Source organism: Cariama cristata, unplaced genomic scaffold (assembly GCF_000690535.1).
Source record: "Cariama cristata isolate BGI_N322 unplaced genomic scaffold, ASM69053v1 scaffold8672, whole genome shotgun sequence".
NCBI classification, from domain to species: domain Eukaryota; kingdom Metazoa; phylum Chordata; class Aves; order Cariamiformes; family Cariamidae; genus Cariama; species Cariama cristata.
The window spans coordinates 1-15,646 of record NW_009605446.1 but is presented as its reverse complement, the minus strand read 5'-3'; the positions used below and the strand labels follow the sequence as shown (position 1 = coordinate 15,646).

The following is a 15,646-nucleotide window of genomic DNA, read 5'->3' as shown; positions in this document are numbered from 1 at the left end:
AATGTGCATACATGAAGCTACAGCATTCAAAGGAAAAGTAGCTGAGATAGTCTGGAAGAAATTCTCTTCTGAAAGTACAAAATATTGGAAGTAGGAAGATGACTTGAGGAATGGCTGAAGGCATTTGGAGGAGGATTTGGAACGTTTTGTATCCATGGTACAGCTGCTAGAAGGGCTTGATTCATATAGTATGTTTTTCATGGCATGGTAGGGTAAGTGAATATATAATCATAGGTGTTGTTTTTATAGGCTTTTCAAAATATGATTTTTGAAACTCCAAATATTTTTTTCAAAGGCTCTGTTATTGTTACGTATCTTCCTTTCCAAATACATTTAATGCACTCTGTCAGCTCAGTTTCTGTTTACTTATTAAAGGTTGGATTTTTCAACCCATGGTCTCTGGTTTTACACATGCAAAATGCAGGGGGAATAGGCATACATGCAGTTTTGCAGTGATAATTTCTAATGGATGCAGGTTAGATGGTTTGACAGTAAATACTTTATGAATGCAGCCAGGTGTTTACAGTAGGTGTGAATTGCACCAGGTTAAGGCTGGGCTGAAAATCAGGCCCTTGAAATATGGAGTTTAACATGTGCTTAGAAATTATGTTGCAGTGTAGCATTTGCAATACAGTAATATTAAAATAATGTAATACTGTGCTAAGGTAAGGGAAAAAAACTTAACAGCTGTTGCAAACATGTCTGTAAAAATAAAAATAAAAATTCTTAGTAAGATCCTGTTGGGGACCAGCTAACTTGGTGCATTCTGTTCGCATCACATATGTTATGTTAAGGTCTACAGGGGCTGAAAAAAAAAAGGATTTGTTAACCTCAATGAGTGTTTCAAAACCCACTTGCTAAATGGCCTTTGATTCTATTCTTTGCCATTTTCCACATGATGCTGTGTTCAGTGGTGAAGAATAACCTCCAGTGTATTTGTTCTTTAGAAGTCCATTCTTCAGCTCTAATTAGGGAATGAAGATAGAAATCAAATGTAAAGAATCTAATGAATAGAGTTTACAACAGATCCAGCCTGTGGCAAATTAGAGAGTGAGTCTCTAGATACCATAACGTTATTTTGGTTCAGATATGCGGCAATCAAAACTACCAAATTATTAATTTTATGAGCACAGTTTCAGAAGGTGCCTAACTTTTATAAAGGGAATTTAAATGCTGTTTTTCCATTTGGAAATACTTAGATAAAATTAGGAGACTTTAAAAATAGTTCAAAGACTTTGCAAATGCCATTAATTTTCAGAATGGTAGGAAATTTGATGGGGGAAACCCATGTAAAATCCTCCAGTCTGTCACCTTGCTAATCCTGGATAATTCTGACAGACAAGGTGTATATGCTCTTTATGAAGATACTTTCTTAAATTGCTTTGAAATACCCAACATATCTACCCTCTTTATGGCTGATCTGGGGCGACTTGGATGGAAATTCTAGAGGCTTGACTTGGCAAATCAGTAAGTATGTCCACTCCTGCACATTGTTGAAATCTCTTCATTCAGTTAAAGCAAATGGGTGTTTGAAGTCCTCTCAGCAGTTTTGTAGGGTTGAGTCTTTAATGTCAGAGGAATGCAGGATCTGGCTCCATTTTCTTCCATTTTCATTTGAGCCAGTATGCAAGGATTCAAATGGGCTTTTGTTTAAACAGTAGCAAACATGAAGTATTATTTTCTAGTACTAAGCTAGTGGTTAACGTGTCTGTTTTCGCTGTCTTGCCACCAATACTGTAAAAATGTATAATCAAAACAGCTTTAATTCTTGTAAAACTGAAATTGGTTTGTAAAACAATGTACAAATTGTGTTTCATAGGCAGAAAAGCTTGTATTACTGAATGTAATATATGTGAAATGAATATATTATAGTCTATTTTTGCCATGGAAATAAATATTTGAAGCAACAATGAGTTATTATTGTTCCATTATTAAAAGAAAAATCAGAGAACTTAGTTTTCATGCATAGTCCTAGATTGGGACTTTACCATCTGTACACAAAGGTGCTATCCCTCTTCTAAAGTGCTTCAAGTACTGTCCTGCGTCTCAGTATGAATATAAAACTTGTACTGTCAAATACTAACAGCTGTCATCTTTGTGGCAGGAAAGTCTTGCGCCTGCTACCCTATCATTATTGTTTGTAATGTTTTGCATTTTCTAAAGCTATTTTTAGTATTGAACATTCAATTTCCCTGTAACCTTTAAGTGGAGGAGGGATAAAAAGGTTTTGGAAGTTGAAAAACCCTTTCCAAAAGTATGTGAGAGAGGAAACAGTTAATTGTATACTTACTTACTATCATTGGAGCAGCTACCAATAACACTGAAGTTTTTCTTCCTTTTAGAATTGACATTTAGTCAAAAAGGGAAGTGGTGCAAAAGGCTTGCTGTATAACACCTGGTGCCGCACAAGACCTCCTAACGTCATGATAAATGAATTGCATGCTGGACGTTGCAATTTCACACCGGACAATTGCATTTCCCTTGTCTTTGCTAAATGCCTAGTGCACTGCCCACTTAACTATATCTGAAACAACCAGGCTTTTAACTAAAATTTGTCTTCTAGGTATGTTCAATTTGATGGCAGTAATCAACTTGAGGTAAGACAGTAACATATCAGCTGTGTGATGTTCAGCGTGGGCAAAGCTCTCTTATTTGACATGGATTCAAAATCTTTTTTGTCTTCCTGGGATCCTAAGCACATGGTAAAAACGCCCAGCAGTTTCGATCAGACTTATTATTTATACTGGTTTTAGACCTGAGACAAAGGCCTCTTCATAAACCTAAATTTCCTATAAATCCAAATTGCTCTAAACTGTAGCTGTTATTTTCCAGCCACTGTAAAATCCCCATTAGAGTCTTCTGCTGGCCAGAGCTGGCTGATAGGGAAGCGGCTTGATTCTTGGATCTGGCACAGCTGGCCAGCAGCTCTCTTGGGCAAGAGCTCCAGGACTTGGTACGAGAGAAACTTAGGGGAGCTGATGAGAGAGGTCCCTAGTCTAGGGCCCTAACTAGGGGAACTGAAGTTGCTCTTACTCAGCTGTTAGGGTTGTTTAAATCTGGAATGACTGTGGATGGATGAAGATTACATGAAACTCAACAATGCTAGGTACCTAGCTGGAAGTTTAACATGCGACAGTTGCTCTGTTTAGAATCTGATGGTGGTAAAAAAAATTTTTTTTACATCCATTCCTTTTCCCTGAGGGGTCAATGACAGCATATAAATATGCATTCTTTCTCTCTCCACTATTTTTATGAGCATCCCCTGGAAGGCTGGACTCTGCATGAAGACAGAAGCTGCCCAGTGCCACAGAAGCGTTGCCAGTTTACCTCCTGCAGGCTGAGAACTACTTGTGGATGATCACAATTTGTGAGTATGATGGGAATGTCACTTACACAGGTACTGACAGGAGAATGGTGTTGCAGGACAGCTGGAGTTCAGTGAGGACTGGGTGATAGGTAAATGCTCATCAGCTCTGAACTAAGCAAGTTATTTTGTAGCAGTGTATATCCCATTGGCTCAGTCTGGCTCTTGGGCAAGTTGAACCTTCTGCCATCAAAACTTGCGTTTGAGAGGTGGCAATTCTGTGGCTCCAGTGGAACATAATGCTTAGGGAGATGGTGATTCTGATACTTAAAGCTAGTTCTGTTGTTATTACAATTGCTTTAAACTAGCCTCGTTAATTCAAAGAAAAACCAAGTGTAAGTAGGACAGGGGTGAGCCTGGGACTATTTTACCACAAAACTTTCCTCTTTCAGAGGTGCACAGGGTTGAAGACATACTGTAACACTTGACTTTAGAAAAGCTCCCAAAGAATGCTATAAAGCAAGGGCTTGAGGGCACACGTGTGTTCTTGGGCTCTCTGCTTGCAAAATGGTACAGCATAGATGTGGGAGCTAGAAGGGGTAGGGCTAGAAAAATTCTGTCCCATTTCTGATCAATCACCACATTTCCCAAACTGATCTGTATGACAGTCTTTCAGATGGACACCTAAGTTTAAACCAAACATCTGCCATCCCCGACATACCACACCAGTATTATTTGCTGCCCTGCTTATTCTATGGATTTAAAATATCTGCTGTAATAAACAAAACAACCGGAAAAGACTTGGAGGGCTTGCAGATGAGGTTCAGATTATTATTATTATTAGCCATTTCTAAAATGACAATCATGTGCCTTACATAAATTTAGAAGGAACCAAAATCCTTCCATGAACAGACCCCAAAGTACTGTACCCAGAGGCGAATGAAGAATTTTCACTGGTGTTAAGTACCTATGAAGAAAGCCCCTATCAAGCCTGGCTAATACTGACAATCAGTGATTTGAAGGAACTGCATACTTTGTGTGTGCATGTGTGTATCTGGTTTCTTCTGTCTGCATGCTGTGCTATTTGCGACTGATTGAAGCTGAAAATGTCTTTCCATTGATAAAATTCTTCAGCAAAAGACTTTAGGAAATTAGAAGACAGTTTGATTTTATTTTGATAATGTGAAAGATATTATTTTAGCAGATTTATCAGGGTTTATTGAGTTTCCTGCACGATAGCAGTATAGAAATAAATTCATTTGTTCTGAAGTGACTGTCTCTGAACCTCCAGAAATAGCAAGTGATCACTCTGTATTTCAAAAATTTGAGTTTTATCCTGAAGACTGGGAGCTGTAGGTCTCCATCACTTTAAATTCCATCAGTCACCAAACGTTTACTTCTCTCCCTGAATTAGAAGAAGCAATTTAATTTGAAACTATAAATCTTAGGGAATTGTAGTGCCCCAGTTTTCCTGTTTAAGCTGTCCTTTCACTGACACACTAAAAATATGACATTATTTTTATTTCCTGATTCTTGTGGTCCTGAAAGCTATCTTGCAGAGGTAGGCCAGCTATGATAATCAGTAAATCTGATTAGATTTTCTCTGGGGGTGACTTCTAGCTTGAAAAAGAGAAGTATATAGACAAGAATCAAGTCTATCGAAACTCAGGGTTCCATTCAGTTCCTGTTGGCAGCTTCAGAAAGATTAAGGAGAAAATCACATGCAGCAGGGTGGCTCAGCCAGTCTGAGATAGCTAGCCTGCTGATCCCACTTGTTCTGGTGAAATATGCCCCTGGGATGCTGGGCCCAGGGACTTGTCCTTCCAGGGTGCTGGTGGGTGATTCTTTCTTCCTCTGTCCTGGATGGCTCTTTCTTTCAACCTCACCTGAAAATGATCCCTACCACCTTCTGTAGATGCACTGTGACTCTTGCTAGAGTGCATGGGTTCCTGTAGCAATGCCCTGTCCAAATGAGGACATCTGTTTTGTCCTTCATAAGGAGAGGGGAAACACTGCATTATGTTAGTAGTCGGGATCAAAATGTAATTAGGAAAGATGAGAAAGTGCAATTGTTCACCAAAAATAGAAACAAACATAGATGGTTGATGAAGGATTTGTCTTCTTCCCAAGTTCCTCTTAGGTTTTAAAGGGCAGAAGGAGCTCTTCCACAGCCACCTCAATCAGAAGCATGATAGGAATCTAGATGATGGGTATTGGATACAGTAGCTTTGATGCACTGTGGGAAAGACCAGTCTACCTAAAATAAGGAGCATTGCTGAGTGTACGTGCTCCCTGCAGTCAGAGCAAAACTTATCCTTAGTGCCATGGTGTTAGTTAGGAAGGCTGCCAAGGTGAGTTTAGCACTTTCAGTGCATTTATGCCATCAAGCTGGAAATAAAATGCTCCATTTGAGCCTGTTTTCAGGACAAAATATCAGCCTTATCCCTCTGCACAATGCTGGTGTTTAAATAATGACAAATAAGCAGAACTGAAGCTAATTTACATTCTCTGTTGAAAGAAACTGGAAATACTGCACTAATACTACAGGCTAAATTGTCCTGATACCTACTTTGGCCATGAGCTGGCCTGTCCCATTGCTCGCCTGCCCCATGACTTTGTTACTGGAGTGTGCCTGAGACTGCATCATTGGTGCTTTATGGCAGGGATGTACTCTCATCTGTCAGTTGCTTCTTTGGGTAAAGGGATGGACAACAAGGAGCTGGTTGTGGAGATGTGCCCAAGGACTCTTTGGGGAGATCTGATTGCACCAGGAAGTGAAATGAATAGAGGCTCTAAGAAGTTCAAATAGTGAGAAGCAGCCACGGAGAAAACATATGCTATGGAAAGCTACAGCAAGGGCCTTTGAAAGACCTGTGTTTAAGTTGAAAGCCCCTGTATAAGGCTTAAGACTCTCAAGGTGGGAGGGGAGGACCCATCATGCAAGCTTGTTTCTGTGGAAAGGGAAACTGAGATGGGAGCTTGAGGAGCTCTTCTATATTTCTCTTACAATCCAATGTTATCTGAGATGGTTGTGCCCCATGTTTGGGAAGCCTCATAGCCAGCTCCCAAACCTATGCTATCTGTCTCATCTCTGGTCTTGCTTGTGTCAAACATTGGGAAAAAGCAGGGTGCCAAATGCCTGTGAGCTGAATTTCTGGTTGGAGAGGCTACAGCTCTGAGGTCCTGCAAGGAATTCTCAGGCTGACAGGAGAGCTGATGGCCTTTGACATGTTGCTTCACTTCTTATTTGGCATGTAAGCATGCTTATGAGTGAGAGAAACAGATAGCTGGGAAGAGCTGCGGTCATCTCATAGTTCTGTTACTCATCTTCTGGAATCAGTCTCTGGCTGCTGTGAGATATAAGGTATGCTGCAACCCTCGCACAGACACTGCAAGGGGAGTCCTGTGGGCTTGCTGAATTCTTGGGATAACTCCGCACCTCGTGCTGCAGATCACACTGCCTGTCGTCTATAAGGATGGAGCTCCCTGGCCTGCCAGGCTGAGGCTGTGTTTGAGTTTCTCTCTCTCTCTCAAGTTTCATATGCCTCCCTACTCTATTTGTGTAGCCTTTACTTGCCCTTCTGAAGGTCTAATTTCATTCCCCCAATGCGGTAGGGCTGCAAGGATCACGGGGGAGGTTGTGTGTTCTGAAGCCCGTGATTCACAGGAGCAGCGAGGGCATGGCAGCAGCCCATGCCAGTGCCCAGTGGGAATGGGTGTTTGGTGCCTCCAGCATTCCTCCATCTCAAAATGTGATGCTGGGTTGAGAGCCCACACCTTTTGCAGGCCAGTTTCACAGTTTAAAAGATGAATGCAAATGTAACTTTTGTGTGTTGTCACCTGGGTGTCAGGCATACCTCCTGCCCTTTGCTGTCTACTGGAATTAGCTTAGTGGGTCAGCTAAAAGGTTTGGTCCCTTTAGGAGGCCTGAAGAGAGAGCCCAGCTGCTCTGGAGGCTTTCTACAAAGAACAGAAAGTCCCATTCACAGTAGACACAGCATTCTTAATTTTGGTTCCCTTCACTTGCATTAACTCTTCTTGTTGCTACTCGTGGACTGCCTGACATCCTAGGTTTTCTTTAAAGTGGTTGAGGTGGAGATGAGCTATGGGTGCTCTACAGCTCAAGTGATGATTTGTCATGCCAGTGATTACTGCCGATTCTTCTGTCCCTTTCCAGCAATGCTTTATGCTTGTGACATGCTCAGCTTCTGCTGGCCCACGACCCGCTACAGGTTTTGAAACTGGATCCCTTGACTGGTTGTGACCCATGCTGGTGCAGTGGCTGGTGTGGCAGATTAATTTACCACTCACCTGTTTGCGTATCACTTGCTTTGCCACTTGGAATAGAAACTGAAGATGATTGTTTCTGAATGAAAGTAGTATTGATAAACGAAACAGGAAGATTGGACTGCTTTTGAGTATCTGGTTTGGTTGTTTTGGAGAGTGAGAAATTGCTTTTGTTAAAATCATGGTTTGCTGCTCTGTTCCTTGTGATCTGTGTACATACCAGGTGTTAGCTCCTGAGAACAGCAGGTTAAGTGCCTGAGAGAAAGGTTTGGTGGCTCTAGAGACATCACGCAGCTGCAGTGCCCTGCATTTGCTTATCAGCATATGCTCCTGCCTTGGGTGGTCAAAAACTAAAGTGGGATGCTGGAGTTTCCCATAGCTCTCTGAAGTACACCCTGAGTTACAATCTTGTGGTTTCTCCCTTTTTCATTAATTTGTAGGTCTCAAATACTCAAATACAAATGCTATGATACGGAGGTAGAAAAATTGAGGGAGCTCCAAAATATGTTTGAAGACCAATGTTAACAAGTGGCATCTAAATTTCTACTCTGTACCTGTGTTCTACCTGATAAGTCGTCTCACCATTTTTTAAAAGATGGAATAAATAACAATATTTTCCTTTTCTTTCTTCCTACATTCCCTTTAACATTCATTTTCCATTGCTATTTCTCCTTCCCCCCGGCTGTGGCCCGGGACTGCTGCCTTTCACTGGTCCCCAGGCACAGAGGAACAGTAGTGGTACACTGAAGGGTGTTACTGGGATGTCTTGTTGGTTAGAAGCTGTGCTGTCACTGCATTGAAAACCAGCCTGCATTAGGTGCTACAAATGAAACTCCTGGACCTCATTTTTACTTCTGCTGATGCACCTGTACTCTTGTTCATACTCCTTGCACCAATCATTGCTGAGAAAAAGGTAGCCCCTTTTTCCCCCACTGTCTGATGGAGCCATTTGTACTTGAATTGTGAAACACTATCAGTTGAGCTGCATCATTCTACAACTACTGTTGCATAGCTACAAATGATGTAAAAATGTACAGAAATGCAGAGAAACAGGACCCTAGAGTCATTCTGCAGTGATGCCTAAATGGAAAATGTGTAGGTGTCTTAGACATGAGGTTGATCAGAGATCAAATGATAGCTTGGGTTTTGCTTGTAGGTTTTTGTTTTCTGATTAACCCTAAGACATCTAAGCACCTTTTTCTTTCATCACATTAATCTTTACTTCAAATGACCAAAAGCCCCACTTTGCTTTGTAAATAAACAGAATCCTGCCTTTGAAAACAAGAGCAGTGATGACAAAACTGTAGGCTTTAAAGATAACAGACCAGTTTGTTACAGAGTGAAGTAACAATAGTGGGCTTTTGTCCACTTGAAGTAAACATTGATGATGGTATGCATGTGCTCGTCACCCATATAAATCTGGGCAGAAATGTCTTCACATTGCAATCACAGCTGCTGACTGCTTCTAAGTTTGTTACTTCTGAAGCATTCACATGTAATGGTGTTGTGACTACCTTCTTCTGCCATTGCTTGTGCCAAGACCTGAGTTTATCACCAAGTAAAAGGTGGGGAGACCCAAAAAATACCCCCAAAACCCCCAGGAAAAATGCAAAGCTTGCACTGTTGATTAATCTTGTAAGTGATGTGGGTCAGGCTTGCATATCAAGCTGCTTAAACAACTTGTATTTGAAGCACCACCTTAAAGTAAATGTGAATAAAAGGCAGAAAGTTTTAAGCCCTGGATAGCCTGAATTTGCTTTTGGATCTGTAGATAAACTAATTGATTTTTATATAGATAACATTTCTCTAGAATGTTTTTTCCCTGCTATCTGGTAGGAGTGGCTGTACAATGAGAAACTAGTTCCTTGGACTGGGCTGACTGCTCGAGCTGCTAGGATACTGGAGTGGGCGATCTTCTGGTTCTTTACCAGAAATTTCACTCTGGACCCAAGAAATATTCAGTTACAATTTAGGCAGACAGATGCTTTCTTTGTGAAAGGTCTGTTTTAATGAATTTATTTACTCTTTTAAGTTCCATCTACCCAGAAAAAATGTCACTGATGTTCAGACAGCTCATCGACAGGAAATATGGTCAAGGAGCTATTTTTGTTTATTTTTGTTTATTTTTGTTTATTTTTGTGTTACTCATGCTACAGGAAATGAGTGTGTCATTATTTGCACCTTTCTGTGAGGTGATGTCATGACCACTTTCACTGCTGTGGTTAGTTTATTTTATTTGCAGGATTTAAATGTGAAATTCTTATTAATCTTTAGTCAGACTCATGCTAACCACAAGGCAAAGTTTGCTGAGTCATCATTTTTTATGACGTGCAAGTTATACAGTTCACTGATAGGTAGGGAAAAAAACCGCTAAATTCCATTATTGACTAAGACCGGAGAACTCAGAATGGCCAGTCCCTCTGTGTTAAAATTGTTCATACAATAGAAACAATAGTTCCCTAGGTGCATCTTGCCCTTCAGCTCTGTGGGGTAAGGAATAGAGAGGGAGTTTCCTTAGGGATGGGAGAAGGGCTTTGATCACTTGTGTCCAAGGTCAAACCATCCCTGCGCTGTACTGAATCAGCGCTGTGGGTGTGTCTTTTCAAGAAGACAAGCTCTGATGGAGGGATGGAAAATCCTCACATTATCTTACCTACTTTTCAGTGAGCCAGAGCACTCAAGCTGCAGGCCAGATTTACAAGAGAGCCAGCTGAGTGTGGCAGATGAAAGGCTAGTGCCCATCTGCACAGCCGCATGTACATGGCTACAATAAACGCTAGTCTGCTGTCACTGTCAACAAGTGTAATTTATTATTGTGGCCAAAGCAGCCAGAAAAGTGCCTTTTGCTTTTTTGGGGAGTTATGTTCTGCACTGTAATGCTGATGACTGTGCCAGAAATGTTGCTTTTGTTGACTGGCCTTCTATAGAGTTTTTTTAGAGATTTTTCTTTTTTTCCCCCAAAAAAAGTTTATGCTTCACCAGTGAAGCAGTGGTCTATGTCTATTGGAGCTACTTATAGCTGCAATCGGTCATCTAGCTTACAGCATCAGTAGCCTTTGGTAGACGCTCGTGAGCCACAGGGGAGGCAGGTATAGCAGTTGTATGCGTGAACTGTAACCACTTGGGTTTGTCCTTCGAGGAAACAGATTAAGAACAACCCTAAGAGGTATTTGGTGACAGGCTTTATCCAGCTCCTAAGGCTTCTTATAGTTCCTCACCTACAGCAAGACAATATAACTTCCTGGCATTTCCTCAGAACCTGTTGAGCTCCTTCTGCAGTAACGTGAATGCCAGGTAATAGCTGTACTCTGATTAGACAAAGAAATTTGGGCTGATTTTGTGCAATGCATGCACTAACTTCAATTTAAACTTTAATCATAAAATAGACCACTTTTTCTCCATTTGCTGTACAAGATGCCTGATGTGTTTTCTACTAGAGTCCTAGTCGTCAATCAGTATCCAACTCAATCTGTTTTCAAAACCAAAGCTTGATGCAGAATGCTATGCCAAGGCTGTCATTAATGCAAGAAACTGAACCATCTATTTTAGTGCTGTGCAGTTTGAAAATTGTTGCAGTCTTCACTTTCCAGAAATATCAGCTGAATCATGGACAGCTAGGATTAAACAGCTCAAGAGCTGTGTATAAAACAAACAAACAAAAGAGCTGCGTATTAAACAGCTCAAGAGCTGCCATATGCAGTAGCTAGAGATAAATATCCTTTTCAGGCCAGAAAGCTGACAGGAGATTAACAAAGACTGAGAGCCGCTAATACTGCAAAATGGCTCTTTATACCTGTTGGTACAAGGAATAAGACAACTGAGTTCATGGTTCAGGGCTGAAGAAGGAATGATCATCTACCAGCACCAAAAGAAATTCTGCTGTTTGGGAAGTTGCCTGTCCACACTCATTCCTTATTTCACCCTAGGTAATGCAAGGAAAAAGTATCTTTCTTATGTTCTACAGTTACTGTAAAAGGAAAAAAGCTGATTGTAAGAACTTTGTGCCTCAATAGTATTTAACATCAAACAATGCCCTCTTCCAGGATGGACAAACAGTTCCATCTCTGCTCTGCAGGTATGTAGTATACCGCTTTTTGATGTGGGTAAGTTGAATTCTTGTAGACTTCAAAATTGTGTATCTTAATAGCAGGACCACAACTGCACTAGCAATGAATTTATTTATTATAAATAAAAAACAATAAATATCTCATAACTTACTATTACAGCTTTCTAAAAATATACATCTAATTTTAATATTCTCAAAAGCTAGTTCTGAGTTATACAATTATAGTCAAAATATACAAATTTTTTCTGGTAACTGACACTTTACCCTTTAGAGTCTACATTAATACAGAGACTAATTAATGCCCAATTAACAACATCCTGCTAGAGAGATTTTAGCAGTATTTAAACAGAAATAAACTGAAAAGAAAACAAGTAACTTAATACTATTTAACAAATGGGAGTTCTCCACAGAACTAGCTCTACTATCCCCATTTAACAGCTAAGTTTTGGCTGCTATTATGAATAGTCATGTGAGATCTGAAGGGCCTCTGCAAAGCTTTCCTCAAGATCATCAAGTTTCTTGTTGGCTTCCAACTCACTGTCACAAGTAATCAAGTTTAAAGTTGCCTCACATGAGGGTGAAGTGTCTGGGTCTTCACATTTCACACAAGAATCAGACTCTGTTCCAGCATCCATCATTTCAGCAACATCTTCTGAAAAGTCATCCTTGCTCTGCGTCTCCTTTGAACTTTCCTGACATACTGGTGATTCACATTTGTTTGGTTCCTTTAATGGTAAGTCCATGGTCCCAAAGACTTCTTCACTTTTTGTAGCCTTTCTTTGCCTCTGACCTTTACTGGTAAACTCCAGCTCTTCCATTGTATCAAACTCTTGCAGATCCAGTGAATCAAAGGCTTCCGAGCCTGCATGGATTTGCTCTGCACTGCAGCCGAGGTCTGCTTTCAGTACATCCAACAAGTGGCGCATTTTGCTCTAGGGAGTGAAGGAAGAAAGAGGTGACACTTCTTGAGCCCCCAGCTCCTATCTGTCCAGAACTCAGGGCTTAATTCTGACAGAAGGAAAGGAAGGCTGCTGCAATCAAGTGAGTAAATTATACAGCAAGTGTCACCAAACCAAGTTGACTATTGTCCCTTTTTTGTGACTGTGCCTATGACTCCTGATCTACCATGATCCATGAGTCTGCAGATCTCATTTATGGAGAGAGATGCTCCCCACTGAGCATTCTGCTTACCTCTACCTGCAAATATACCAGTGCATTTCCACTCTACTTTGGAAACGTTGCTAAAGTCATATGCAGAGAGGGAAAGTATTATAGGGGCAGCACCTACCTCATCCAGGCGGTTCTTATTTTCTTGTACATGACACTCAAACAGTTGTTCCAGAACTCTACAAATGAACAATTAAATGATTTCGCAGGAAGAAAGACAACTTTTAACACATCTACATAAATTAATGACCTTAGTTTTTTATTTTCATTTCTTAGCTGAACAGGACCACTAAGATTGTCTCTATTATGCTCTGTCACAAAGAGGGCTACCCAGAGTTGGTATCCCACTGGACACGTGCTCAGCAGGCAGACCCAGCTTTGGGCAGCAGATGGTAACCATGGGGTGATTTGCAGCAGAGCTCTGGGTCTGTTTGATCTGTTGGGTCTATGCGGTGGGAGAAACCAACAATCCAGCAGTGGTTCTGCTGGCATGCTTAAGTATCCAAAATCTCTTAGGTTCACTACAGTGGCTGATATACACAAGTGTAAATAAAGGGAAGGAATAAAATTCAGCTTCAGAAAAGGATCCAGAGAAAAGTCCTCAGTCCTGAGAGCTCTCTTCCATTGCTTAAGTAGGAAGGATGAGAAAAAATTTCAGCACAGAGGAAGTGTTCTGTGACAACTAAGGTACACAGTTACTGGAATGGATTTCCAGAAGGTCAAGTGAATTTAATTGAGCTTACACAAGACATTATTAAAAAAAAAAAACAAACAAACCAAAACCAAATTAGTGCAAGAAGGGTTCTAAGGGAAGATAACACTACTGTAAAAGAGAACCAGAGGGAGACTGCTCTTCAAAAAAATAATCTTTGAGAATTTTCATTTAGTGTATTTAACATTCTCATTGATAGCCTTGACATGAGAAAAAATAAAGAGAGTGCACAGAATGGAAAAACGGCTTGGAACATTATCAACCCAGAGGAAGATCAGAATATTATGCTGAAATTAGTCTGCCTTGAAAATGCAATTACAAAAATGGGTCAAAATTCTGTATCAGAAATACTGCAGGATTGTTTTGCTATAAACTGAGAGTTCTTTATAAGAAAGAACTGGCACAGAAAAGAATTTGGGAGTACTACTAAAATACATGAATTGTATCATTGTTTAATTATTGAAAAAAGTCTGATTTAGCAACTGGTCAACCCTTATCTGAAACAGTATGTAATCCTGACAACACCTGTTGTCTGAAGACTGAATTCATACTGGAACAGGAACAAGGACAGAAGGGAGATGGAAGATCTGTTGTGTGAAAGATTAGGCACTTGGTTTATTTAGCAAAACAGATGTTGCAGAGTAAAATGATTTCTTCTTAGCATTATGTCACTGTTCATTACTCCACCTAGGGTTCCACATCAGTTTCTAACAGAGGCTTTATCTCATGGTACATAGCAGCAGATCAAAGTAGATGACCCACAGGTGTTTCCTAGTTCCTCTTTCTTACATAAAGCAAAAAAGAAGAGGAAACAAAACAAAAGGGGTAACTGCTTATCTATATATTCTTAAAGGCAAAGAAATGATTACTAAACACTAGTTCCCTTTCTTACCGAGTCCATGTGTTTCTGACACAGCATTACCAATTTGAAAACAAGCATAACCTACCTGTTAGAAAATAGCCCAAGGCTAAGAATTTCATTTGTTACGTCTTCAATGAAAGCTAAATATAAAAGCTCTTCTTCGCTGTAGGGAGAATAGAAAATCCAATGTTTAATGTTTTAAAATAGAGACACATATTACACAATGCAGTAGGTCCAATCACCTTTATAGGAAATACTATTAAGAAGATTGTATAGTTCTTGGCACCAACTGCTATTTTTAAGAAAGGTAATTCTATCAGGACAAACTGAGCCTTTCATTCAATTTGAATAATAATAAAAAACCCTGTGTAAAATATCAGACTGTTAGAAAGGTCGCTATGGTGCTTCATGTTTATGCTAACTTTCTGTTGTGGTATAAATTAGCACAGAGATCCTGAGTGAGGAAATCAGCAAATCTTGGAAAGCATACAGAACCTGCTTTGCATGTAAGAAGAAAGGGGTGCTAACTGGGAAGAAAGCATAGAAGTGCACTTTGATGCTCTGAGTAAAGGCTGCCAAAGGAGCTTCTAGAGAATGACTGCAGCTGAAAATTGCTAGTCCTTAATGGAAGCTAAGAAAAACCTAAGTGCTTATTTGACAGCCTCAATTCCTTTCAAACAACTCTTTGATGTACAAAATCCCTGTTAGTGCGAGATGTGGCTTTCACCTCTTTGAACAAATTTCTCTCTATTTTAATACCTCTTAAAGCCTTGTTGATGCCAATTCCTCTAAATAGGAGACTCTCCTAAAGTCTGGAGTTCGGTTTGGAAAACAACAAGAAGGAAAACCCTAAAAGAAAAGATTTCAGTGCTGTTTCTCTTTTATAGCATCTTTCTAAATATCTCAAAGTATCCAATCAAGCTCTATTGAATCATCCTCCAGTCTTAATAAAGAGAAAATAAAAAAATGGATACATCTCACATGACTCTTATTATGTAAAATTTGTCATCCAGCCTGAAGATTGTAATTTTGGTTCCCTCTAGAGTCAAGAAAGTTACCTATAGCTGATCTTTGATACCTATATTACATCCTTAAAGTTAGGCAAGAACAAGCCTGTCCTAAAGCACAAAGAATTAAATGACTTTCCCAATAAGGCATTGGCAGAGTTTCTATATATAACTCAAACCTCTTCTAATTCTCATCAAATTTCAGAGCAGAAATGTGGTAAGAATGCCCTTCAACGTGATC

General features: G+C 40.1%; 1 protein-coding gene across 1 annotated transcript; it reads right to left on the bottom strand.

Annotated features, from left to right (window-relative positions):
* Window positions 1–12,112: 12,112 nt before the first annotated feature.
* Window positions 12,113–14,561, bottom strand: LOC104158335 (spermatogenesis-associated protein 7-like; the record flags this gene model as incomplete). Its single annotated transcript, XM_009695952.1, has 3 exons — window positions 12,113–12,589; window positions 12,946–13,003; window positions 14,484–14,561. Coding segments are annotated over 3 exons (613 nt in total), but the record flags the coding sequence as incomplete, so codon positions are not given.
* Between the last annotated feature and the right edge of the window lie 1,085 nt (window positions 14,562–15,646).